The sequence below is a fragment of the Mus caroli genome, unplaced genomic scaffold (assembly GCF_978045245.1).
Source record: "Mus caroli unplaced genomic scaffold, Mus_caroli_1 scaffold_11, whole genome shotgun sequence".
NCBI classification, from domain to species: Eukaryota; Metazoa; Chordata; class Mammalia; order Rodentia; family Muridae; genus Mus; species Mus caroli.
The window spans coordinates 55,889,794-55,917,056 of NW_028227266.1; the positions used below are offsets into that span (position 1 = coordinate 55,889,794).

The window sequence follows — 27,263 nt, forward strand, 5'->3', positions numbered from 1 at the left end:
ATTAAGTTAAATGTAGATGCTGCTGGGAATTTTCGTAAGTTTGATTTTTGTTGTTTTAAAGATGTGCATCGGGCTGGTGAAATGGCTCAGTGGGTAAGAGCACCCGACTGCTCTTCCGAAGGTCCGGAGTTCAAATCCCAGCAACCACATGGTGGCTCACAACCATCTGCAAAGAGATCTGACTCCCTCTTCTGGAGTGTCTGAAAACAGCTACAGTGTACTTACATATAATAAATAAATCTTTAAAAAAAAAAAAAAGAGCCGGGCGTGGTGGCGCACGCCTTTAATCCCAGCACTCGGGGAGGCAGAGGCAGGCGGATTTCTGAGTTCGAGGCCAGCCTGGTCTACAAAGTGAGTTCCAGGACAGCCAGGGCTACACAGAGAAACCCTGTCTCGAAAAACCAAAAAAAAAAAAAAAGATGTGCATCAAGCTTGTTGAGTGTGAACATCAGCATGTTCAACACTTGTTCAACCATGAAACCTACGATGCTCTAGTTTTACTCTCACCTTTAATAAAATTTGATTCCCTACCAGAAGACCTCTCATAACATCCCTGGTTAAGAACTAGAATTGGGGAACTGGTGAGATGGCTTAGCAGTTCAGAGCACTGATTGTTTTTCCAGAGGTCCTGAGTTCAATTCCCAGCAACCACATGGTGGCTTACAACCATCTGTAATGGGGTCCGATGATGCCCTCTTCTGATGCATCTGAAGACAGCTACAGTGTACTCATATACATAAAATAAATAAGTAAAAAAAAGAATTGGCCAGGGGGTGATGGCACACACTTTTAGTCCAAGCACTTGGGAAGCAGAGGCAGGTGGATTTCTGAGTTCGAGGCCAGCCTGGTCTACAGAGTGAGTTCCAGGACAGCCAGGGCTACGCAGAGAAACCTTGTCTCAAAAAAAAAAAAAAAGGAGGAGCAAGAAGAAAAACTACTGTAAAAAAAAAACCCATGCTGTTGCTTTTTTGTTTCCTCCAGACACTCTTCATGTTCCTCCAGATATTATTTAGATGACTCATCCCAGGGCCTCATGCTGATGTCCTGTTCTTAGAGAATTCTGTGTTTGTAGGAAGAAACATTAAGAAATATTAAAAACTCCTCCCTAATATAGCAAATTTAAAAGTTCTGTGAGGGGGCTGGTGAGATGGCTCAGTGGGTAAGAGCACCCGACTGCTCTTCTGAAGGTCTGGAGTTCAAATCCCAGCAACCACATGGTGGCTCACAACCATCCGTAACGAGATCTGACTCCCTCTTCTGGAGTGTCTGAAGACAGCTACAGTGTACTTACATATAATAAATAAATAAATCTTTAAAAAAAAAAAAAAAAAAAAAAGTTCTGTGAATGAAAAGTTCATTCAGGTAGTATGAACATAAAAGGCATTAAAGGAAGTGCCATTTTAGTTAAAGCCTTAAGAATTAGGGTAGGGTGTTAATGCTGGACCCCAAAGGTTACCTAACTGTCATATGTTTGGTCTTTTTACCACTGGAGCAGGAAGAAAGGATTTTTGTTTCCTCGAAGCTCTCCTAATCCTCATGCCTCTACTTCCCAGTGCTAGAATTATAGGTGTGTACCCCGCACCCATCCAGGCTCTTAACACAGAATACAGACTTACTAAAATAGTCTGTTTCCTCATGGCCATGGATGGAACCAAGGAGAAAACAGTTCCTGTCTCTCTACCAGGTGTATAATATACTTGTGTATAAGGTGATGCTGTAATGGTCTTCATGCTACAGACATTGAATGCCTCCTGTACCAGACATGCCAACGCTGACAACAGAGCAATAAACAGGAAGGAAAGCAGGGAGGGAGGCCGAGCCGTTGGACCATAACAAGAGTGAAACTAATGGGAAGGGTTTCCCAGGGAAGGTCCTTGGAGTATAAAATAGGCTGAAGGTTGACTTGTTTAGAAGAGCATCTTTAGACTATAGAGCAGTATTCTAGACCTTCCTGATGCAGGAATCCCTACCCCCAACTATGAAGTTAATTTCATTGCTACTTAATAACTGCAGTGTTGCTGCTGTTATGAATTGTAATGTAAATACCTGCTTTTGGATGGTCTTAGGCAACCCACATGAAAGGGTCTTTTGACATACACCCCCTCCCTCAGGGGTTGTGAGCCACAGGTTGAGCACTGCTGCTGCAGACCATTAACTGAGGTAGAGTAGTTTTATACATTCCCACCTACCACCAGCTCCTGACTTTTTCCCTCCCAACTCCACATTATTTTGAATCAACTTTGAAGAATATATGCTTTCAGGCCAGCAAGATGGCTCAGTGGGTGAGGGTGCTCGCTCTGAAGCATGATGGATGACCTGAGTTCAGTCTCCACAGCTACAACAGGAGAGCCCAAATCATGAAAGTTACTCTGACTTTCACACCTGTGCACACAAGTTATCTAGCAAAAAAAAAAAAAAAAAAAAAGGTATAAAATACAGTTCATATTTTCGCAGAGTCCAGCCCATCCTATAATCTGCGTGTCTTGCAGTTCACTCATGGTGGCACTTGTGTTTAGCTCCACACTCAAGAAACAGCCATGTGGACCACTGAGTCCAAAGCCAGCCTGGTCTACATAGTTCCAGGCCAGACAGCAACAAAAAAACCCCCCTCTGTGCCATGTGGAATTTTAATTATATCCCTCTCAGGAGACATGATCCTGGCTTTTTGTTTTGTATTTCAAGACAGGGTTTCTCTGTGTGGCCCTGGCTGTTCTAGACCAGGCTGGTCTCAAACTCAGATCTGCCTGCTCTGCTTCCTGAGGGCTGGAATTGAAGGTGTTTGCCACCCTACCAGCCATATTGTAGCTCCTCCCCCCCTCCCCTCCAAGTTTTTTTATTTCATTTAAATGAGTGTGTGGAGTTCAGGGGAACAACTTATAAGATTCAGTTCTCTCCACTGGGTAAATCAAACTCAGGTTTGGTTTGTCTGGCATAGTGGCAAATGCCTCTGGCTGAGACATCTTGTTCTAGCTTTTCATATCTTGCTACCAGATTAAGGCAAACAGTAGAATGTAGCAGTAAGGTAGGAAATGGGGTTTAGATTCAGACCTGTGTTAAACTCTTATCTACCAAATATCACTTTTCTTGAGACAAAATTACAATTTAACAGTGAGGGTGAGGATTGTCTGTCTCCAAGGCAAAAATGTTTTACTGCTAAGTACGCCCTGGGTCCTCCACCCCCACCCCTTAAATTAGGCAACTTCGTTTTCATTGTTTCCAAAGAGCAGAGTTGTAAGGTGTGTTTATAGACCACACAGGGGCAGAAACAAAAGGATGGATTGGGTGATTACTTTGCTCTGCTTAGAAGCCTAGGGCAGGGAGACAAAGGAAACAAAACTGACCAATACAGGTAACTTCTGGTTATTTTTTCTAAGAAAGAATTGAGGCAGTTGAGGCAGCCCGCCAGTGGTGCCCCACACCTTTAATCCTTGCACTTGGGAGACAGAGGCAGGCGGATTCCTGGGTTCGAGGCCAGCCTGGTCTACAGAGTGAGTTCCAGAACAACACAGGCTACTCAGAGAAACCCTGTCTTGGGGAAGAAAAAAAAAAAAAAAAGAAGAAGAAGAAGAATTGAGGCATAGAAAGCTATGCTGTCACACAAATGAAACTGGTTTGGCCTATCTGATTATTTCTTTCACCTTGATTTCTCAGGTCAGTTTCAGTCTGGTGACTTGGAGTTTTGTGGATTAGCCAGATCTTGTGGATAGTGATCTTACTCCAACGAAATTGTCTCACTTATTTTGGAAATGAACTCGGCTTCATGTGTGTTAGGCAACATTCCACAACTGAGCTGTATTCCCCGGCTGAACAATAAACTGAGTTGTGTGTTTCTGGAAGTAAACAATCCCAACAGCTGGGAATGGCGTGTAAACCTGCAATTCCAGTACCTGGGAAACCAAAGCAGGGGGATTGTGAGTTTAAGGCCAGACTAAGCTACATAGCGAGATTCTGCCTAAAAATAAAAGAAGTCCAGCAGATAGTTTGGGGCAGAATTCACAAGATAGCATAGGTTTTATCAAATCTGATTTTTTTTTTTCAAAAGCTCTGATCCCAAATGCTTCTTTTTCTCCTATGCAGCATTTTTTGTTCTTTTGTCCCTGGGGGTTTTGGCTGTACAATATTGACCTACCCTTCGACAATGTGTTAGCCATGGAACAGTCTCGCGATATTTGGCAGTTTCTACAAGGATCTGGAGCTTATTTCCAGCCAGACACAAGCACATCCCTTGGGGGGCCAGAGTCAAGAGTCTTGACACAGCCTTGTACCCTGCCACACAGACTCAAGAGTGCACTTTCACCCTGCTTGCTGGCGTCCAATTTATTTTTGTTACTGCAGGACCTTCGTTCTTTTTTTTTTTTTAAAGACAAGGATTTATAGCCCAGGTTTGTCATGAACTCGGCCTCCACCTCCCTTGTCCTGAGCTTACAGGTGTGCACCATCATTCTTAGCTTCCCATTTTACCACCAAAAGAGAGAGGGAGGGAGGCCTATTTGCATGCCAGGCAAGGAGTCTATCTCTGGGCTATATAATTCCAGCCCCAAAATTGTATTTAAATGTGAAAATATGCCTAAAGAGAGCCAGCTGTGGTGCATGCCTTTAATCCCAGCACTTTAATCCCAGGCAGAGGCAGGCGGATTTCTGAGTTCGAGGCCAGCCTGGTCTACAGAGTGAGTTCTAGGACAGCCAGGGCAGAGAAATCCTGCCTCGGGAAAAAAACAAAAAACAAAGAAAAACAAAACAAACAAACAAAGAGCCAGCTGTTGCCAAGGTCTCGAGCAGGCAAGAAATCAAAAACCGGTGGCATTTGATTTGTGTAGGATGCCGTGGGTAAATCCTGACCCTCCCAGGCCTGTTTTCTAGAGAAGGGCCCTGTAGCCCCTTCATATGAGCAGCCCCGGCTGCGGTGAAAGAGGCCCGCGACGCGACTTGGGTCGGCACAACCCGCTAGCCTACCATGTGTCATTTTACTTGACTATAGATTGAACTGACGTCTTGCACATCAACAGGCTCAGACAGACTTCGGGTCTCAGAGTACCTGAAAGGCAAGACCTGGGCTGGCCAGTTCCTGACGGGAAGGGCGGAACCTTGATGCTCTCTCCGCAGCAGGCCGCCGGAAAGCGCCAAGGCAAACCCGCGCCTGCGCGTCGCCATCTTTCTAAAGGAGTGTACGTCTTGTCATTCGTTCTTCCCCGAGCCGGTCTGGCCACTGGCGGAGCGGGGCGGGGCGGGGCGGGACGGGTCATGGCGACCGACGAGCTCCGCGGGCATGCGGTGCGGATGTCCACCCAGGGGTCTCAGCTTGGCGCGGCTCCCGACAGCGTGGCAGGAACTGCGGGGCTGCCCTCCGGACAGAGCGGCGGCGCGGCCCTCCGGCTCGGGGAACGCCCGCCCCCCGCCATGGAGAAGCGGGGACCCTACTTGGTGACACGCGCACCTTCCATTCAGGCTAAGCTGAGTGAGTGCAGTGGGCTGCATGAAGGTCTCTGCCCTCGCGGGCTGCTGTGGCCTGGGGTTGATCCCTAGAGCCCCGTGATCCCCAGAGGGGAGGGGGTTTAGGTGCAGCCCTCTCCTGTCCCCGACAGCCCGGAAAGCAGCGGAATGGGGAAGACCTGGCTGACATAAGACCCTTTGACTTCCAGAGAAGCACCGGGACCATGCCAAGGCCGTTCTGCGGAGAAAGGGCATGCTGGGTGCCTTGACGAACCGCCCCGATTCTTCAGGGAAAAGGTCTCACTGGGCTTTACTTCCTCTGTGTCAGCAGCGTTCAAAGGCCTTATCCCTTCCTGCTTGGGAATCAGGGCACTGTTGAGCTAGCTAGCTTATTTGCTGGTATCTTAAGAATGGGAACTAGGAGGGATGGGGATGGGTGGGAGTGTGAGAACTGGAACTACCTCTACTCCTTTTTTTTTAAGACTGTGCAAAATAGAAAAGTCACAAAATAGACTTTGTAAAAGGGGAGTTGCATCAGTGCACAGATAGGATATTCATTAAAGGACGAGATGGTTGCTGGAGTCCCAGGAGTGAAGATGGAGAGCCCATGCAGTATTTTTGGAGTTTTTTTTGTTTGTTTTTTAAAAGCAGAATGATACCCTCTTAGAGTTGAATAGGACCTCACATAGCTGATTATAGCTGAAACTCAAATGTGACTTGCCTGGGATCCTCAGGCTAAGGTGGACAGATGCTTTTTACCTGGTTCCTGAAATGGGGAGGTGGGCCTTTCCTAGGAGCTTTCAGTGCAGTAGAGTGGGCCAGAAAAGAATCCGAGGAGCCGGGGCCAACTGCATAGAGCAGCAGGTTGTGGTGACTGACCGGGCTGTGACCGGGTAGAAGGAAAGTCTGGAATAGTCCACTCAGTTCTTTCTGCATAGGGACCAGGGCTCTGGCCTTCCCTGTGAAATGCCTCTGCTTTCTTCCCCGCCCCATCTCAGGTCAGTGAAGTTTAACAAGGGCTACACTGCTCTTAGCCAGAGTCCAGATGAAAACCTGGTGTCCCTTGACTCTGACAGGTGAGTGCTTTCCTTGGAAACAGTCGGCAGTGACTTGAATAGCTCAGCAGAGTGCTTGACGCCCTTGCCTGCTGCCTATCTCCCCCAAGGCCCTTCATGTACACTCCAGAGCTGCTCTCTTTTGACTGCTGTCCCTTCCAGGGATGGCATGGCTGGAAGAGTTCCTGTCCTATTGGGCTTGCACTTTTAGCGAGAATCACCTCTGGGAGCCATTGGTGCTCACTGGGACTCTGGGCTTGAGTTCTCTGGTGTGCAGTCTTTGCTTCACAAGTCCTTCAGACCCCCTTGCATGCCCTCGCCATTTGCAGCTGTGCCACAGAGATGTCCCCTGAACTGATTGTCTTCCTCTTCTCCTAGTGATGGGGAGCTGGAATCCAGATATTCCTCCGGGTATTCCTCTGCAGAGGCAAGTCCAGAGCGCCTATCTGTGCAGGGTCAGGCTGCAGGCAGGTCACCACCCACCACTGCCAAAATGTTTGTGCTGCCTCTGTTTGCACAGCACGGTGCTAGATTCCACTCTGCTCTCTAGTCTTCCACTATGCCCTCTTCCCTAAGCAAAGACAGACAGGCATCTTAGGATGGCTGTTGAAATTCAGGAGACTATATATCCTCAGAGCTAGAAGTGATGTCAAGTCCATAATCTTGGAATCCTCTTTCTAAGTTCCGGCTAAGTGTCCATAAACTGTGCTGGAATGCTTCTTGTGATTGGTCACTCATTACATCTAAGCATTGCTTGCTGCCCTCTTTGGGTAGTTTCCAGGTCTTCTGTTTCTTGCAGCCTGGACCCACTGGTCATAGGTTTGCCTTCCAGTGTTGAAAGGTAACTCAAGGCTTCCCTTTTTTTCTCTGAGTCAGCATTCAACCCTCCCCCACCCATCTTCACTGAGCTTGCTTTCTTCAGTTCCATCTCTGGCAATAGTCTGAGCACACCTCCTAGGCTGGTCTTTAGGACATCTTTCTAGAGTGATTGTCCCAGTGAGAACCAAAGAGACAGAAAATTCTCAACCAGGCATGGTACCATGTGCCAGTACAAGTACAAAGGAGCTGCAGTTAGGGACATGGCTGCACTGGGTAGCTCTTCTTTATTCTACTAGGAGTCATTGGTTAATCTCAGTTTTGCAAAGGAGAAAACAGCTTGCACATTGTACCCTCCTTATATGTCTAAGACATTAAGATTGTCAAAAACTAAGGAAATTCTGTCAAGAATCACAAGTCTTAAAATTTCCTAGCATCATTGATGTCCTGCCTACCAGCACCCTGGTGAAAGCAGGCTGGCTTTGCAGGAACCTAGCCCTGCCAGCACAGAAGGAACTAGCAGACAAAGCTGTCCCCTACCAGGTTCCACATATACCTCTAATACTCCAGCCTAGTTTTCTGTTGTCAACCTTCCTCTCTCTACATAGCCCTGGCTGTCCTGGAACTCGCTCTATAGACCGGGCTTGCCTTGAACTCAGAACTGCCTGCCTGTCTCCCAAGTGCTGGGATCAAAGGCATGCACCACCACAGAGGACAGCCCCATATTCTTCAATCTTGACATGGATATCTGGGTGACAGATTTTTAAAGAGAAGCCTGGCTGGTTCTCAGTGAGCCTCTGGGGAGTTCCTCACTGCTGGAAAGACACTGCAGAGAAAGGGCGATCCTTCTGTAATGCAGGATGTGCAGCGGCCTGGGGCTAGGTAGAGGAGGGACCTGCCTTTAGGCAGCAGCTCTGTATGCCTCGCATCCTGTTTTACACTTCTGTCCTCTTCCTTTAGCAGGTGAACCAGGATGTGAGCCGGCAGCTGCTGCAGGATGGATATCACCTGGATGAGATTCCAGATGATGAGGACCTGGACCTCATTCCTCCTAAGCCTATTGCTTCTTCCGCGTGTTCTTGCTGCTGGTGCTGTCTTGGGGATTCTTCCTGTACCCTCCAGTAGCCATAGCCCTCCAGGATGGGCTGATGGCCCCGATGGCCCTTCACAGTGATACTCAGTGCACTGGGTATCACCGCCAGCCTAGAACCGCTGGAGGCATTGACCTCTGGTCAGGCCAGTGGCCTACAGGGAGCCCTCGCCTGGTGCTTCTCATGTCAGAGGCCCCCGTCTGGGTCATAGGTGATAGGTGAAAGTCGGCAGGTTCCCATTGGCAGTTTCAGGAAACCACTTTAATAAGGGAGAGAGGAGAAACTTCCGGAGGTTCTTATGCTGATTGCTAAGAAAACCATTTACAGAGGTTCTGACTTGTCCTGAGGAGGGCGAAGAAAGAACGAACTCTGCTTCACTCAGGCTGTGCTGGGGAGTATGGTGAGAGGCAGAGAGCAGCACTTTATGGCTTGCAGGAGGAATCTCAAAGAATACAACTGGGAAGCGCCAAGTGGGTTGTTCCTTAGGTTACAGCAAGGAATCTAACTTAATGATGGAGTGGGACTGTGGCTTTCAGAACCTCTGAACTTGGGCCATTCTGCTGGTCCTGCTGTCTGGATGGGCTTAGTAACTCTGTTGGCCCTTCCCCCGTTAGAAGAGAACCGCTCTGTCGTATATGTTTATTTATCTGTAGTTCCTAGGCATTGGAGAGTTTTTCCGAATTTTTTTTTTGTTGTTGTTGTTTTGAGGTAAAAATTGGATTGGCAGAAACCTGCAGTTTTGTGATTACCAGCAGAGGGAGCTGCTGGGAAGTTAGTGCCTTCCTATGGTTAGCTGTGTAAGCTTTTGAGAAGTATTGATGGATGAGAGCCAATGTCCTGGTGTAGCTGTGTGACTCTGGCCTACATGGAAATGTTTAGACAGGATGGGAAGGGGAGACTTAAGCCAGCTCCTGGACCCTACTTGAGTTGATGAATCTGCAGTGCAAGGGGGCCTTCCCTCTAACAAGGCACATTCCTCTCCCCAGCACAGGGCTGGTAGAGCACTTGCCTAGCCTGTGCAAGGCTAGGGCTGGTGATGCACAGAACAAAAATGCCTCTGAGAGAACACAGCTAAACCCCAAGCCTGAGACTCAGTACTAAGCGTCTTCTTGGAATTTAGTTTTCCCAGTCCCCTCCTCCTGGGTCCTCTTCTTTGGTTTTTTTTTTGTTTGTTTGTTTGTTTTTTGGTTTTGGTTTTGGTTTTTCAAGACAGGGTTTCTCTGTGTAGCCTCGGCTGTCCTGGAACTTACTCTGTAGACCAGGCTGGCCTTGAACTCAGAAATCCACCTGCCCCTGCCTCCCAAGTGCTGGGATTAAAGGCGTGCGCCACCACCGCCTGGCCTCTTTGTTTTATCTTACCCAGGTGTGTGGTGAGGCTTGGGGTAGATAGGGTTCCCAGTATAAGGGGCGGCAATAGTCAGAGTTAGGGGTTGGGCACTACATGTGACTGTCCTGTTCAGTGATTACTGGAGGCTTAGGAGGAATGATATGCCTGCTACGTCCTTTCATAGGTAGTAGCAAAAAAGGTAAGATCAAAAGATAAGGCTTTCCCTATTACTTGGCCACAAACCTGTCCTCATGATTGTTGCCAGTGCCTAGCAGGGGGTTTTGTTGTTGCTCTCAGGCTGTGGAAGGCTGAAAAGATGTCTAGGGGCTTTTTACTCGACTGCTTGGCAGCATCACAGGAGGGAAGATGGGACAGAAGCCAGAGGCACATCTACTTGGTTCTTGGGTTGGGTCATAGATGCTGCCTGTGCTCTGCAGTGGGAGTCTGCAACTCTGTGCAAGGATCTCACATTCTGTATGGCCTGCAGGGAAGGAATACAGACCATATCCAGGCTTCTAGGACTCCGCAGAGGTGGAGTCCTCATGTGCAAAGGGAATAGAGATAGGACAGAGTAGAGAAAGACGGTGGTAGGGCTCAGTGAGGCCACAAGTGCTTGTGGAACTTAAGTGTGGAGTTCTATTTCTATTTGGTTAAAACAGAGTAGCCTGGACATTTGGCAGCTCCTGGGGGTGGGCAGTGCCCCTGAAACCACACTCTCTGGGGTAGTTGTTGCTGTAGTTAACATTGAGGTGCTTGGCTAGAACTGTCCCCGGAAGGAAAGTTCTCGAGCTAGGTGGCCTCGTGTGGAAAAGCATTACTTGTGGAAAAGCTCAGTAGTGCCCAGCTAGGAGGGGTAGAAGTGGGCAGCTGTTAGGGGTCAGACAAAAATAACACCAATAAAGGCACAGAGGTGCCCACACCCTAACTGCCTTAATTCCGAGGGCTGGGTGTTCTGCGGGAGGCTGTCCTGGGAAGGAGGGCATCTGAGCCTCCTCAGGAGTGCCTCCCCCACGTTTACACTGCTCCTCAGTCCTCTTTCTTGGCTTGCACTTTCACAGTCTGTTATAATAAATTCAGTCCTGGTAGTGAGCTGTATTGTGCTGCACTGTTTGGTTTGGTTGGTTTGATACAGTTTTTCTGTGTAACCTTAGCTATCCTGGAACTCACTCAAACTTAGACCAGGCTGACCTCAAATTTAAGAGATCCACCTACCTCTGCCTCCCAAGTGCTGGGATTAAAAGCCAGCTTTGGTTTTAAATCTTATGTGTGTATGGGGCGGAGGTGGGGGGGTACACTTAAGTGTGTGTATGGGGGTGGGGGTACACTTAAGTGTGTGTGTACTACGTGTATGCAGGTGCAAGAGTCCACAGAAGTCAGAAGAGGCGTCAAATCTCTTAGGACTGGAATTACAATTGTGAGCACCACATGGGAACTGGGAATGAGACCTGGGCTCTCTGCAAAGACAGCAAGCACTTTTTAACCGCTGAGTTGTCTCCCAGCCCCGTACATGGCACTAGCCTGAGCTGTATGATAACCTCAACAACACATAAAGGGGCTAGGAGGATGGCTCAGTGGTTAGAGTACTTACCATGCAAGTATGAGGACCCGAGTTCAAATCCCTGAGCCCTCACCCCAAGCACCCAAATAAGAAGCCAAAAGTAGTGGCACACACCTGTAATCCCAGTTCTGAGGAGGTCAAGATGAAGGACCACTGAGACCTGCTAGTTAGTAGTCTAGCTGAACTGGTGAATTCCAAACCAGTGAGAGACCCTGTCTCAAAAAAAGGTAGACGGTTCTTGAGGAGTAACACGCAGGTGCATGTATGTGCACATACATAACCATGTGCAAACACCAGGAGCCATTAGGAAGCAGAAGCTGAACTCCAAAGCCAACCTTTGGAACATGAAGGCAGTCTCAGAAAAAGTCAACTACAGGAGCAGAAGGTCTCCCTGCAAGCTGTCCAACTGAGGCTGGAGCTGGCTTCCTCTCCCACCCCTTCCTGTAAAAGCATTCTGGAATCCAGCCTGCCCACCCCCACGAAGCTGTATGAAGAATTCAAACCAAACCTGGACATCATCAGAGAGCTCTTTCCTCCCACATCAGGGACAGGCATACCAAAGGCTGACTGCTCTTCACTCTGTATCCTCAACACAAGTGATCTTTAATTACTTTGACGACGGAGCTAGAGGGAATGCGCTTCATTAATCCACTGGCCTACCCCTTCCCTTCCCTCCCCTTCCCTTCTCTGCAGCTGAGAGCATGCTGAGCTAATGCTGGGGGATGCATGCTTTGTTAGCCTAGCACCTCAGCTAGAGCAGAGTGGTTGCCGCTTTGGTGGACACACCTGGCTCAGAGGTAACAGAGTGTTGAGAGGGTACAGAGGAGTGGCAGGCCTCAGGCTTCATACAGAAACCTTGTCCTGAAGATGGTCCAGCCTGGGCATGCTCCTGGAGTTACTAATGCCAAACTTACTACTTCTAATCCAGTATACATTCAAAGAGTGCACAACAGGGACAGGGATTGGGCTAGACCTGAAATATGGAGCTGGCCAGGATCCAGTAGTAGGCAGAGAGACTAAGAACTAGTCTCTACAGCAGACAGCAGGCCCGGAATATCAGCAGATCCTTGGGCACAATAATCTTCAGTAAGACACTCTCATTGGCTGCAATGAAGAGGACTCTACCACGATACAGAGGGATTTCTGCATGGGTGGAACGTATGATAGCTGTCACTGTCCCTTGGACCATCAGAAGGATGCTGGCAGAGTCTAGTGTCGAGACTTTGTATTCAACGACAGAGCTAGGGACCTGTCAGAAAGAAGTGATAGAATAGTATAATTTGCACTCTGCTCCTGGGTTCTAGACCACCTCAGGGGCTTGGCTGCCTCCTTTCCCATTATTCAGGCTCTTGGCACTACGAGGGCCCACATCTGGTGCCTGGCAGAGAGACAGATGGGCTCTGTGGCTGCCCCGACTGAGTGGGCTTGACAGGAAATCCAGCCCCAGGTCTACCCATGTAAGCTTCACATGCTATTCAGGACCCTTCCTGGCCCACCTACTCACCTCCATCTTCATAACAGTGAAGTCTGGCACAGGGGGGTCATAGATCGAGAGATAGGGGTCATCCTGACTCTGTGCTGGGGCAAACAGCCTGTCATTGCTGGGGCTAGGCGTGTAGTTGAGCATTTCACACAGGGTTGGCACATCAATGAATTTGGGTGTCAGGCCAGCACGCACAGTATTGTCCGAACATGCCATGCATTCCACGCAGTCTAGAGACAGAGAAATGTCATGTAATAAGATGGTGAAGTACGCCATGGAAGTTGGCTCTCCAGGGCTGGGCCTCCTAGCTTAGGCCATGTGAATGCCTATGAATTGGGTTAAAATGTGTGAATAGCATTGTAAGAAAATATGTGAAGGTATCAGGCCCCAAATTATGTTAGCCCCTGCATTAGCAAGAATTCTGCAACAGAATCCTGCAAACAGTCAAACGGGACATCCAGTCAGACATGGTGGTTCACGCCTATAATCACAGCACTCACAGGCTGAAGGGGGGAGAGGGTGCCACACGTTTGAGGCCAGCCTGGGCTACAGAGTGGAGACCCTGTCTTAAAACAAGAACAGCAATAAAAAGGGAGGCTCACTGGGCAAAAATGCAAGCATGAGCACCTGAGGTCAAATGCCAAGACCCCACATTAATGCCAGTGTGTAGCACAATGGTGGTAATCTCAGCAGTCCTTCGGGGAGACAAGAGAATCTCTGCAAGTTCACTGCCAGCTAGATAGGAGTATGTGGTTAAAAAACCAGAAAAAGAAACAAAATCAAAACAAAAGAGACCCTCAAACCAAGTAGAATGAGGATGAACCTCCAACCCCCAGGTTCCTGAGCTCCTTGCACATCCTTTGGTCCATGTGCACCTGCATTCACACACAAAGAGCATCCTTTTGTTGCATCACCCATATTTTAGTGTAAAAATCTCTCCAGGCAGGTAGCGTTGGTTTGCAGTCACAAGTGAGAACAGCAGCTTTGTCCAGTGTGGCTTGTCTCAGATTTCCACACTCATCAAAGGGGCTTAACATCAGAACTTGTAGCTAGTGGCAGATTGTGAGCAGTATCTACCGCCCAGCTGGCAGCTACTACCATCCATACTGGCTCAGTCACCCTGAGGTCACCAACCTCTCTCTTTCAGCCATATGAACAAACAAGGTCCAAGGTGGGTGGCCCTGGGGCTTACTACTGAAATGGGCTCACCTCCCTTTAGGTAGGCATGGGGCACGTTGGCATCCAGAAACATGGCTTCTCCAGGCTTCAAGGTGAGCAGGTTCAGGAAGTAGATGGCGAAACATCCGATATCACCCGGGTGCTGTTGGTGCAGCTGCAGTAAGAGCTTCCCATAAATGTCGTCCGTGCTGTTTCCGTCAAATACTGAGGGTCACAGAGCATCCCAAGGCCACTAAGACACACATGGTATCCACAGCTTTACCCTGACGAGGGAGCCTTGGTGAACAGTCCCTGCCTGACAAATGCAGCTCTTAGGCTGGGCCTCTCCTAAACATCCCTCATCTTTGCACAAAAATATCATCTCTCACCTCAACCATGCACAGGTCTGGCCTGGCTACAACAGCTGGGCATTGTGGTACACAGCTATAATCCTAGCACCAAGACAGAAGGCTCACCGTGAGGGGTAGACAGACTGGACTGCAGAGTATGACCCTGTCTCAAATGATACAGGCTAGGGACGTACCTTAGTTGGTAGAGTGCTTGCCCAACATGCATGAAACCCTAGGTTTGATCCTCTGCCCCACAAAGAAACAGGGATGGTGGCACATGGCTGCAATCCCAGCACCCGGAAGATGGAGGGAGGAGTGTCAGAACAGTAAGACCATTCTTGCCTATATAACACGTTTGAGGCCAGCCTTCGGTACAGGAAACTTCGTCTCAAAGGGAGGTATGGGGGAAAATTATATGAAAAATATTTAAAACACATATACCACTAGCATCTCCAGTTTACATTTTGACAAAAAACATTGTCTCCAGACAATTACCCAGAAACAGTCTCCCAATTAGGGACCACTTATTGCTCTTAAGCTCAAAATCTATTACAGACAGGGAGGTAACCCGAAAGCTTCATGGAGAGTGTCAAATTCCCTACTAACCAAGGACTTCGCCTTTGTTAGCACTTCAGCTCCCTTCCATGTCTCAGGAAGTCTGTCCATCTTAGCAAACTGGGATGGTTGCCTACCTCAGAAAGCATAGGGCACAATGTGCTATGGGCCAAAATGTGCCCTGGTAACTGACCAAGAGAAGAGGCTCTCAGCCTGGGCCAGAGGGAGGAGGGAGGTGTCTTGGGAGGGCAGGGGCAGGAGCAGGGTGAGCTGAGTTTCCTGGAACACGCAGATAAAGGAGGAGTGTATTCAGAATGTGCAGGACTCACAATAAAGAAAGCAATGTTCAAGTGGGAGGGTGGTTTCCGTCTTCTATAGATACTTGCTCAGTGCCTACTCAGCTAAACACTGGGAGGAACATGAAGTCTCTGGCCTGGAGATTCCCCAGTTTGAGCAAGTGAACACATGGTGGTAAGGAGTCCCTGCATACTTGGATGTCAGAACAGAGCGCAGGCCAAGGTTCTCTAAGAGTATGCAAGCAGGTAAGATACTCCAAACCACGACACAGAACAAGGGGGCATGCACAGGTGAGAGAAAACGGCTGTGACACCCAAGTCACACAGCCGACTTAGGCAAAGACTGAACCGCAAGAGGGGTCTAGGGCTGCCTGGAGAAGGAGCTGGCCAGTCGGGCAAGGAGCTAAGGTTACATTGAGGAGCTGCCAGGTAAGCTCCTGGCTGAGACTCTGCCAGCCTCGTTTCTCACTGTGTGTGTTGACTCTGCAGGACAACAGAGACATGACCACACCCGCCTTGGTCATTTCCTGAACTCTGTTAGCCCAAGGTCAGACATCTCGGAGGGTTTTAAGGAAGAGGCTGATGGTTCAGAGCACAAGGCTTGAGTCCTCTAGCAAAGGATGTGCTTTCTGCTCCCTAGCCCCCTAAATGCAAGTCTGCCCCACAGCAAGCAGCTGGAGAATTGGGAAGAATCTGGGAACGCCTGGAGAGAGGGCCCTGATAGGATCCTCTAGGCCAGTCTGCTTCCAACCACCTCAAGGAAACCAGTCTAGAAGCACTCACCCTGGGGCCTCAACTCCACCAAGACTGGGAAAGAGACGGTAGCAGCCGATCTTAGGACCATCTAAATTTGGCCCCTTTTCGTGTCCTGCTTGGTGAAAAGGGCCAGCAATCCTGTCTCCATGCCTCATCCCAGCCTTGGGCAGTGAACCCAGCCAGGCCCCTGCCACACCCACCCAGGCCACACCCACCCAGGCCACACCCACCTTGCTGGGAGATCCTTTTCACCAACAGGTTAAGCTGCTCCACCACCACCTTCTTCTCACTCTTCATCAGCTGGGAAAAGCAGTTCCTCAGAGCGGAAGCCATGGCCTCAGTATCCCCACCCACGCTCTCCTTCAGCTGTGCTGTGGCATCGTCTCCAATCAGCAACTGGAACTCAGGCACCTCTGCAGGGTGGCCAGGGCAAGGAGATGTCAAGAATGGGGAGACAGGACACGAAGAAGTGAGGTCCTCCCACTGCACCCCTAACCAAAGACCCAGTAGCGCTACCCAAACCTTGCTGTATAGACATGGCTCACCACCAGCCCTCAGCAACCACACCTGAGCCTGGTCTCACTCTCTGGCCCACTGGTCCCTAAGACTGCCTCATGAGGCCAAGATCCCTTTAGTCCCTACGATATTAAGCCTCACTGTCTCTATTTCCCCTCTGGCCCAGGCTCCTCCTATGTTCCAGGCCCAGTACATGTACCCTCAGCATTCCCACCCAACCTTACTCTTCATAAAGGTCACAATCTCCTCCACTGGCCGGAAACCACACAAGCCCTGGAAGGAGGTAAGGGCAATGGCCATTTCTGGCTTGTGGTTGGCATCAGGGTAGTGCTCTGGAGCCTGGAGATGCAGCTTCTCTGCCAGCTCCTGTGGATGGGCAGTGGAGGAGAACAATTGGGGTACAGCTACCATCATTAGGAGTACCAGCCTCTGCAGTCGCTGCTGCCCACTGCTCCATTTACCAGAAAACAGTGGCTTCTTACCTCTGGCAATGATCGCAGTCAAGGCATCATGCAGAAACTTGGGGTTCAGCCTACCCAGGGCAGAAACATGGGCCAGGGAAGAGCTTGGACAGACTTAATTAAGAGGCATTAAGAGGCCTGGCCTGGGGCCAGGAACCCTAAACAGCAGGCACATAAGTTGTGTGATGTGGGTAAATGATTTAGGGGGAGGTAGAGTTAGAAATATCTGGAGTCTCAGGTCATCCTCAGCTACATAATGCATTTGAGGCCAGCTTGGGCTTTGTAAGATCTTTAAAAATCCCCAAATTACGGGTTGGAGAAATGGCTCAGTGGTTAAGAGCACTTGCGGCTCTGGCAGAGGGCTCAGGTTCTTTTCCCAGCATCCACATGGTGGCTCACAACCATCTGTATCTCCAGTTCTAGTGGCTCTGATGGCCTCTTCTTTCTTCCAAAGGCACCAAGCATGCATGTGATGTACACACATACATGGAGGCAAACATTCAAACACATAAAATAATCTTTTTAAAAAGGTCCTGGAAGCCAGGCGTGGTAACACACGCCTTTAGTCCCAGCACTTGGGAGGCAGAGGCAGGCAGATTTCTGAGTTTGAGGCCAGCCTGATCTACAAAGTGAGTTCCAGGACAGCCAGGGCTATACAGAGAAACCATGTCTCGAAAAACCAAAAAAAAAAAAAAAAAAAAAGGTCCTGGAGCTATAGCTCTGTGATTAAGAGCACCGATTGCTCTTGCAGAGGACCTGGGTTCAGCTCCTTGCACCCACACAGCAGCTCATGACTATCTGTATCTCCAATCTGAGGGAACTCAAAGCCCTCTTCTGGCCTCCCCACACACTCTACTCCTGGAGTGCACAGGCCTACACATGAAGGCAAAACACTCATACACATAAAATAAAAATAAGTATTTTAAAAAGAGTTTAGTCAGACTGTGTAAGCCAGGCTGTGAGAAGCTTCCACGATGGGGTGCAGCTGAGGCAGCAGCTGGGGTGCCTGCCCTGTCCTGGAATTCCGGAATTGAACTCTCCAAGAGAGCCAGGCGGGGCAATGGCAGATAAGAATAGACCTAGGCTGGGGGGAGGGGAAGCCAAGGACAAACTTAGAGACTCTGTCTTGGCATAGGCCAGTCAGTTGTCCACTTGCACTTAGCTTCTGTATGTGTCACCAGCATGTGCGCCCGAGCAGCCAAGCTGCTGTTAGTAAGACTTGAATTTCGCTAGAGCCTAGTATGGGTGGAGGGAAGCAGCACTAGTATCTGTGGGGAGGTCCCCCCAAAAGCCCTTCCCTACCCTGACCTCTGCACCCTCTGACCCCGTACCTTGTTAGGGTGTGCCTGGATAGACAGGGCCGTGTCCACCGACAGCACTTTGAAGAGGAAGGGCAGCTTCCCATTAAAGGTGTTCTTGACCTTTGAGCCTAAGCAGTCCGGGTTTTCAGCAATCCACTGGCCTAAGGTCTTCTGGGAAATACGGTTGTCAAGGATCTTGGCATCTCCCCGGGGGTGTGTCCCCATCCACAGCTGGAAGAACAGGAAAGTTGAGAAAAAAAGGAAGCAGCTGACAGCCCTGGAAGTATGAAGCATGTATCGGTATCCGCTTATGAGGTGCTCTTGGGGATCAAACCCAGGGCCTCACGTACAGAAAGGAGGTGCTCTACTGTCCAATCGTCTGTCCAGACACTCCAACGTCTCCGAAAGCACGACTCTCAACAACAGATCTGTGAGGGGCTAGTGCTCATTTATTTTAGTCTCAAAAGACATAACTTTCCTGTTTTGATTGTTCTCTCCCCATAAGAAGGAATAAATTTGGGATTGATATTAAATAAAACATTAGGGAACTGGAGAAATGGCTCATTGGTTAAGAGATCTTACTGCTCTTCCAAAGCACTACCAGTCAGTTTCCAGCACCCACATCAAGAGGCTCACAACCTTCTATGACTCCAGCTCCAGGAGACCCAAGGTTTCTGACCTCCACAGGCACCTGCATTCACACGCACATAACCGCATGTCCACAAACACACCTATACGCAATATAAAATAATTAAAAATAAATTTTAAAGAAAAAAATTAATGAAAGTCAAACACTTGTTTATGACTAGGACTGCTGTTACATATCTTTAGTCCTAGCACTCAGAACACAGAGGCCAAGAGATTGGACATTCGAGGTCATTCTCAATTGTACAGCAAGTTTGAAGCCAGCCTGGGCACTCTGAGACAAGTTCTCAAAAAATCAAAACAAAGCCGGGTGTGGTGGTGCACGCCTTTGATCCCAGCACTTGGGAGGCAGAGGCAGCCAGATCTCTTGAGTTAAAGGCCAGCCTAGTCTACAGAACAAGTTTCAAGACAGAGAAACACATAGAGAAACAAACTCACTCTCTCTCTCTCTCTCCCCCACCCCTCTGTGTGTGCGTGTGGTGGGCTGTCCCAGATATTTTATCCTCCCTTATATGAGACAGGATCTTGGAGGAGAGATCAGACAGATTCTCCTCCTTCAACCTCCCTAGTTCTGTGATTGCAGTGCTGATTATGCTTCCTTTGTGCATGTATTTGCACGGATCCCAGAACCAAGAGAACATCTACAGGCTACAGAGATCCCTCCCAACTGATCCATATGGCTTGTGTCAGATCCTTTGGTCTCACGGTAAAGTGGACTGATGTGCAGTCAGGGTCTTACCTCTGCATATGGCTTGTCCTCTGAGATCTGGGCCAGTGGATCACTGCTAGCCAGCAGGCATGCCACTTCACTTTTGGAGCCCACCTTCCCCCAGGCATACTGCTGCACCACACAGGAAAGTGGGAACACTGGGGACACAGACAGAAGGTTAGCTGCCATTCCACTCTTCAGACCTGGCCCTAGTGCTGGGGAACCAGGAATGGGGGAGGGGAATCTAAGGCCATAGACACAGAGTCTATGACTTGTGGAAGGTCACTCCTCTCTTTCACAATCGTCGATATTCCTATCTGTGAGATTGGCAGATACGGATCTTCTCTGCCACGGAGAAGAATTGAGTTGGGGTGATGGGGAAGGAAAAGGAACTAACGACTCATCTCTCTGCAAGCGGTCAGTCCCGAAGTGATTCGAGTGATACGACCCCCGGCTGTACTACCCACCCCAGATCCTATCCTTGTGCTCAGCGACCACAGGAATGGTCACGATCCGCTACGTCTTGCCAGTATAGGTCCCCAGGACGCGACCACCACCAAGATAGCTAACACGGGTCAACGGCTCACCTCTCGGACTCGCCATCCCAGTTGCCTGAAACCCGGCTTCAGGAACGTAAGTTCTTCCCAGCAGCCTCCGCTTTTTCTGCGCGCGGAGCTTCACGGGAAATGTAGTTTGCAGAGCCCACCGCCTCCTACCTGAGCAGTCAGGAGAGTCTGTTGCCTAAAAGCATTGTCCCTTACTCTTGGTTTCAACAGTCCTGTCTCAGCCTTCTTTTATCCGTATGTAAGTACTGAGAACTCGCTAAGTATCACAGATTGTTCCAAGCATACATCAGAGAACAAAATAGCACTACTTTTGTGCTTTTTCGGGGCCTTTAGTCTAGAGAAGGGAAGTAATTCAATAAATCTTATTAGTGTGTTAAAAGGCAATAAATAGCGAAGCATAGTGGCACACTCCTATTATTCCTGTAGTTAGGGAGCCAAAGCAGAAAGCTTGTCTTGAGTTTGAGACCAGCCCTGTTACAACGGTCATCTGGGTAAAAAGGAGAGATTTGAGGAAGAGTGTTCCTGGCAGAAGAAAGAGCTAGCAAGAATCTCTAGTGCTGGAACTTGGGAATGTGCCTATACTGTACACAATTAAATAACAAAGAGTTCAACACTATCTGGGCAAAGGGACACACAAAGGCAGGGAGGGAGGCACGCAGGCAGGCAGGCACGCACGTACAAGTATGCGTGCAAGTACAGCGAAGAAAAGGGGGTCAGCAAAACAGGCGATGTATAGGGTCATGTGCTGTCATGAGGATTTTAGGGTTTCCCCTGAGTGCCAGTGGTTAGAAGGTTATTGGTGTGATGTAACTATGATAGTGGTCGCAGATGTCACTACCCCCTCCCACCCCCTATGAACTTCTGTTTCTTGCTCTGTAGAATGGGGATAGTAATTTATAGATCTACCAGATTTATTGCAGGACCTAAGAGAACTGTAAAGCAGTCAGTGCTGTGTTCCTCTGACCCTCCCATCCTAGGTGATTCCAGAACCCAGCACTTCTCCAGTCTGAGCTGCTCACAAGCTGTGCATAGGACGGAGAGGAGGCGTCACCAGGAACCCTGCACAGGGAAGGCAGGGGATGGACTTCTGTTGTGGAGTAATCTTGTTGTATCCTCTGTAGAAAGTCTCCGCCATCCGGACCTCCACAACAGCCTACAGGGAGAGAACCCAGCTGGAGACCCAGACTCTCAGCTGCCAAAGCTCCTGGGAACTGGAGAGAGAGCGGAGAGGGAGGGGGGAGGAGAGAGGGGGAGGGGGAGGGGAGAGAGGAGAGGGGGGAGGGGAGAAGGGGAGGGAGGGAGGGAGGGAGAGAGAGAGAGAGAGAGAGAGAGAGAGAGAGAGAGAGAGAGAGAGAGAGAGAGAGAGAGAAAGAGATTAGACGCTGGAGATAGAGAGATGGTTTTGCAATAACACTGCTCTTCCAAAGAACCCAGGCTCCATTCCCAGCACCCACATGGCAGCTCATGACCAACTGTAGCTCCAGTTCCAGGGAGTCTGATATCACCAGGCACACACATGGTGTACAGACATACATACAGGCAAAACCAGGTACACATAAAATTTTTAAAAAAGCTGGACCCAGGAGTTCAAGAGGCACTTTCATTGAAGCCATCACAGACACCAGAATTAGGATCACTTCCACAGAGTATCTTTTGCATAAGAAAAATATATACTTTAAATTGTTGAGACAGAATGTTCCCATCCCATGCTACCCACTCCCACACAGGAAAAATTATCTGCAAAGGAAACCAGGGTGCCTAGAGGACCTAGAGTCTTCCACTACTCCCTCTTGCTGGTCTGGGTTCTCTTCTTCCTTGTCTCAAACCCCCCCCACACACACACACACACTTCTCCTTTCTAGGCCAAGTCTAACTCCTCTTCACATTCCTTTGTGGGAGCTTTGTTATTGTTTTGAGACAGGGTCTCACTAGCGCTGGCTGGCCTGAAACTCTCAGAAATCTGTCTGCCTCTGTCTCCTGGGTACCACTACAGCCAACTCGGCTTTACATTGCTGCCAGTGCCCTGCTGAGAGTTCAAGCTGAGATAGCAGCTGGCTCTCATTCTTGTTAAGCCACATACTGGCGCTTTCTAAGAACCCTCTCCCTTTATGATTGAGATACTGTAGTCAATAAACCTTTTAGCTTCACTTGCTTTTAATTTTTTTTATTATGTGTGTATTTGTGCCTGTGGGTAGGATACACATGAGTGCAGGTGTCCACAGGAGACCAAAGGCATCAGATCTCCATGGGCCTGGAGTTACGCTATTACAAGCATCCAACATGAGCTCTCTGCAAGAGCAGTACTTGCTTTTAACTAATGAGCCATCACTTGCTTTTAAATAACCTTAACAATCACTAATTTGAAAGCCCAGCTTGTTTGCACAGACCTGTAATCTTAACTCAGGAGGTTTATGCAGGAAGATTAAAAGTTTAAGGCCAATCTGAAAAACATATATTAAGTTCTAGACCAACCTAGGCTACAATGAGACCTTATCTTTAAAGACAGAGAAGTAAAGACTGGGGATGCCAGGCAGTAGTGGCACACACCTTTAATCCCAGTACTGTGGGCGGGGGAGGGGGGGCAGAGGGAGGCAGATTTCTGAGTTTGAAGCCAGCCTAGTCTAACAGAGTGAGTTCCAGGACAGCCAGGACTGCACAGAGAAACCCTGTCTCGAAAAACCAAAAAAAGAAAAGAAAGAGGGCTGGTGAGATGGCTCAGTGGGTAAGAGCACCCGACTGCTCTTCTGAAGGTCCAGAGTTCAAATCCCAGCAACCACATGGTGGCTCACAACCACCCAAAACGAGATCTGACGCCCTCTTCTGGTGTGTCTACAGTGTACTTACATATAATAAATAAATAAATCTTAAAAAAAAAAGAAAAGAAAAGAAAAGAAAGAAAGAAAGAAGACTGGGAGGGGGTGTACAGTTCAGAAGCAGAGCACTTGCCTAGCGTGTTTAATGTCCTAGACAATCCCTGGTAGGTCAAGAAATAAACAAAACAATTACTGATTTGAGCTGTGTTTAGCAGTACATACCTATAGAATAGGTAGCATTCTGCAGGTAGAGGTGTTGTGGGGTAGCCACCAGAGAAGACTACTCAGACATGGTTTTAAGCCCTCATGAGTTTATTCACCCACACTGGATGTTGGGAATCCCAGTGTAGCCCTGAGCCTTTCTCAGTGACCTTTTAAGCACAAAAACCATATTCTGGTTTGACATAGTTCAGCTAACAAGAACAGTTAGCCAGAAGCAGAACTACAGAAGCCAAAAAGCAAGGTTAGCACATTTAGAGACTTTCTCAGAACTATGGCCTTTGATGGATTAAGCCTTTATTTTACTTTTGGCAGATGATGCCATCTATGAGCTGAGTTTTACAGCCTGAATGGTTCTTCCATCATGGAGTCAGTTATGCTAAGGTCTGGGGCCCTGCTACAGAGGCAAGAGGATCAGGTCCTCAGAGTCATCCTGGGCTACATACTGAGCTGGAGGCCAACTGGTGCTGTAGAAGGCCTGAAAGAAAGAAAGGGGGAGGGAGGGAGGGAGGGAGAGGGAGAGGGAGAGGGAGAGGGAGAGGGAGAGGGAGAGAGAGAGAGAGAGAGAGAGAGAGAGAGAGAGAGAGAGAGAAAAGAAAGAAAGAAAGAAAGAAAGAAGAAAGAAAGAAAGGAAGAAAGAAAGAAAGAAAGAAAGAAAGAAAGAAAGAAAGAAAGAAAGAAAGAAAGAAAGGAAAAGAAAAGAAAAGAAAAAAAGGAAGAAAGGAAAGAAGGAAAGAAAGAAAGGAAAGGAAGAAAGAGAGAGAGAGAGAGAGAGAGAGAGAGAGAAAGAAAACTGTTCAAAAGGCAGGAGGCTGTGAGTTCAAGGCCAGCCCCAGCAACTTAGTGAGACTCTTGATTCTAAATAATTGTTTTTTCTCCCTCCCCCAACACTTGTTCCTTCCTTCCTTCTCTCCTTCCTTTCAACAAAGTCTGACTCTGTAACTCCTCAGGCTGGCCTTGAGCTAGCACTTCTGCCTTAGCTTATGAAGTGCTGGGATTACAGGTATAAGCCACCATACTCTATGAAATAAAACTTTTTAAAATATTGGTTAGCAATGTAACTTAACGGTCACTCCCTTGTCAACATTCCCAAAGCTCTGGGTTCCATTCCCACTGCTGAAAAAATATGTAATTAATTTGGAAGGCATACAACTCAGCAATGTATTATTAGTCTCCCACCAGTTTTGTGGTACACTTTACCATCACCTCGGACTAAAACCCCCACGATGGGTTAAGACTGTGCCCTGACAAGAGCTGCTTTCAGTTCTCTTTCCCCATCTTAAACAGCAAGGTTAGCTATTCCTAAGAAAAGGAACTAAGAAGACAAACTCTAAGACTTCTAAAAGTTCAGTAAGTCTAATTTAGATTTTTAGAACACGAGACAGCTGATGGCCAAAGATTTGCTGATCTTGTTCTTTGATTGCAAATTCAGCCATTGTGGGAGGGGAAGTGGCACATACCTCTAATCCCAGCCCTTGAAAGGTAGGGACAGGAATATCAGACACTGAAGGGCATTCTCAGCATAATAGCCAGTTTGAGACCAGCCTGGGTTCTGTGAAACCCTGGATCAATTTTTTTTTTTGGGTGGATCAATTTTTTTTTAATTAAATTAAATATGAAATAATGATTAACCTACAGAGAAAGAGTATGCTTGTCTAAGAATCTCACAAGGGCTGGTACATCAGTAAGAGAGGGCTTGTTCACTTGTGCAATGTCATAGTTTTCTTGTTTTATTTATCATATTTTTTTCTTTATTGAATGTAAGCATATGTGTGTGCAGAGGCTCATGCCAGTTCACGCAAGTGTGGAGGGCAGAGGCTGATGTTGGGAATGAGATATTCTTCACCTTATTTTTTTTCTCTTGCTCTTCTTTATTTCTCTTGTGGAACCTGGAGCTTACCAGTTACCTAGATTAGCTGGCCAATGAGCTCCCAGAAGCCTCCTGTTTCTACTTTCTCAGCACGAGGATTACAGGTATACCTCCATGACCAACTTTTTACATGGTTTCTGGGTCTCTGAATTCAAGTCTTCATGTGTATAGAAAACACTTTACCAACAGGGCTTCCTCCTCAGCCTCTTTTCTCTCTCTCTCTCTCTCTCTCTCTCTCTCTCTCTCTCTGAGACAGAGTCTCATGTAACCCAGATTGGCCTTGAACTCCATATGTAGCTGAATATGATCTTGAACTTCTGATCATACATACATACCTCCTATGTATGGGTGTTTTGTTTGCATGTATGTCTGTGAACCACAAGTGTGTCAGAGAAAACCCAAAGAGGACATTGGATCATTCCCTAGTACTGGAGTCACAGATGATTGACAGCTGTCCCGTGGGTGCTGGGAATGAAATCAATATCTTCTGGATCAGTAGCCCCATGCTCGCAGCAACTAAGTCATCACTCCAACCCCACAAATATTGGCTTTTAATTGACAAGCAAATGGACCAGAGTCTGGTAGCAATATTGAAAAACATATGTCTTCCTTTCTTAGCCCAAAGCTCTTTGGAATTTGTGGGGGCAGTCTCCATATTGGATATTACCAAGTTTCATTGCTTCTTCACCAACTCAGCATGCTGCTGAGCCTTGGCACTGTGATGGGGAAGTGGGAGAACCACACTCTAGAGACCAGTCTTCTCTCAGGATACAGACAGCTAAGAGTTCTGCCCTTGGAGGGTATCTGGAGGGCTTAGGGACAGAGGACAACACACGAGTCCCTTTTTCATTCTCTCAACTTTAGGATGTTTTCTGGTGGCCCTGAGCCCAGCATGAATGAATAACTAGAACATACATGGGGGAGAAGGGTAAGGGAAATTGTTCAGTGGCAACGTGTTTTACTTCCCAAGGCTGCTTACCTGTGTGGTGTATCTTACTTAGCTGAAGGGCAGAACCAGTCTCTGACAAAAGTCTCTGATTTGAGGGTCAGAGTCTGAGGGAGACTCTCCAGCTGCAGGGCAGATGAAGATGATGTCTCTCCAGATGTGGAGAGCAGAGTCTGGCTCTTGGTCTCCACTCACATTCTGTCCAGTGGGTGTCAAGTTCTAGGACTGCGTCTAGTTATCTTGAGTGGGTGATATCACACTGGGTTCTGGTAGGTATCTGCTTTGGGTGTATGGGATTCCTAACTAAGCAGTTTTTACATGTCAAAAGGCTTTTTTGTCTTTACTATTCTCATTGTACATTGGTACTAGTTAGAAGAGACAGCATGTACAAAGGCCATGAGACAAGAGAGAATAGGGAAGTTCCAGGAACTGAAAAGCCACTAAAGAGTTGAATGAAGAAGTGTAGGCAAAAGAAGGGGTGAGAAGAGATGGGGAATACACATTCAAAAAGACTCTGAGGGCAAACTAAACAAGTGGACTTCTCACAGCAGAATGGTTTAGGGGGTGAGGGTGCTTGCTGCTGGGCCTGGTGACCTGAGCTCAGTCCCTGAAAAATCACATAAATGTGGAAGGAGAGAACCAACTCCACATTAGCCTCTAACACATGTGCTTCCATCCACCCCTCATGTGCACACAGCATCACTACTACCACTATAAGAATGACCACTACTACCACCATGACTATTAAAAAAAAAAAAAAAAGCTTAAATGAGATCACTGGGTAGTTCTGAAGTGGACCTGTCAGATTACTGTTGATAAGCTCTCCAGGATGTAGAAAGATGATGTCTTCATTGTAAATAGTTTTGTTTGAGATTCTTAGGAAATATCTTGGAAAAGGACATAAACATTCAAGCTTTAAGCCTGATTCATTTTACTCTAACATAAAATATCTATATAGTAAAGGAATATTAACTTTATGTCAACAGCCTTTAACAGTAAATGTTAATTATGCTGGAATTTTTTTTTCTTAGCTGGTGAGAAGGGTATCAATCAGACTCTAGGATGAGAGATCCCTCAAACCTACAAACAATAAAAAGGCAACAAAACCAAGAAAAGCAAACCAACCAGCCAAAAACCCTGGAAAAAAACAATAACCAAACAATCAAAAGCAACAAAACAAAACAAACAAACAACCTCCACAAATAAAAACAAAACAAACAAACAAAAACCCCAAAAATAAAACAAAACAAAACAAAGCAAAAAACCCATCTGGTTGCAACACAAGAACAGACCAATCAGTAGCGCTGTTCTATTCCAGGGTAAGAAACGATTCAAGCTAGAT

At 47.8% G+C, this 27,263-nt stretch overlaps 2 protein-coding genes across 2 annotated transcripts; one reads left to right on the forward strand and one right to left on the reverse strand.

Annotated features, from left to right (window-relative positions):
- The first annotated feature begins 5,198 nt into the window (after window positions 1-5,198).
- On the forward strand, window positions 5,199-10,808 carry Fam219b (family with sequence similarity 219 member B). Its single transcript, XM_021171683.2, has 5 exons — window positions 5,199-5,455; window positions 5,640-5,727; window positions 6,429-6,506; window positions 6,864-6,912; window positions 8,262-10,808. The coding sequence occupies exons 1-5, from the start codon at window positions 5,242-5,244 to the stop codon at window positions 8,424-8,426; spliced, it is 594 nt and encodes a 197-aa protein (XP_021027342.1). The 5' UTR covers window positions 5,199-5,241; the 3' UTR covers window positions 8,427-10,808.
- Window positions 10,809-11,861: 1,053 nt separating this feature from the next.
- Mpi (mannose phosphate isomerase) lies at window positions 11,862-20,146 on the reverse strand. Its single transcript, XM_021171674.2, has 8 exons — window positions 20,095-20,146; window positions 19,538-19,665; window positions 18,184-18,384; window positions 16,616-16,757; window positions 16,106-16,288; window positions 13,970-14,143; window positions 12,782-12,990; window positions 11,862-12,526 (listed from the first exon to the last, which is right to left on the reverse strand). The coding sequence occupies exons 1-8, from the start codon at window positions 20,108-20,110 to the stop codon at window positions 12,308-12,310; spliced, it is 1,272 nt and encodes a 423-aa protein (XP_021027333.1). The 5' UTR covers window positions 20,111-20,146; the 3' UTR covers window positions 11,862-12,307.
- Window positions 20,147-27,263: the final 7,117 nt, after the last annotated feature.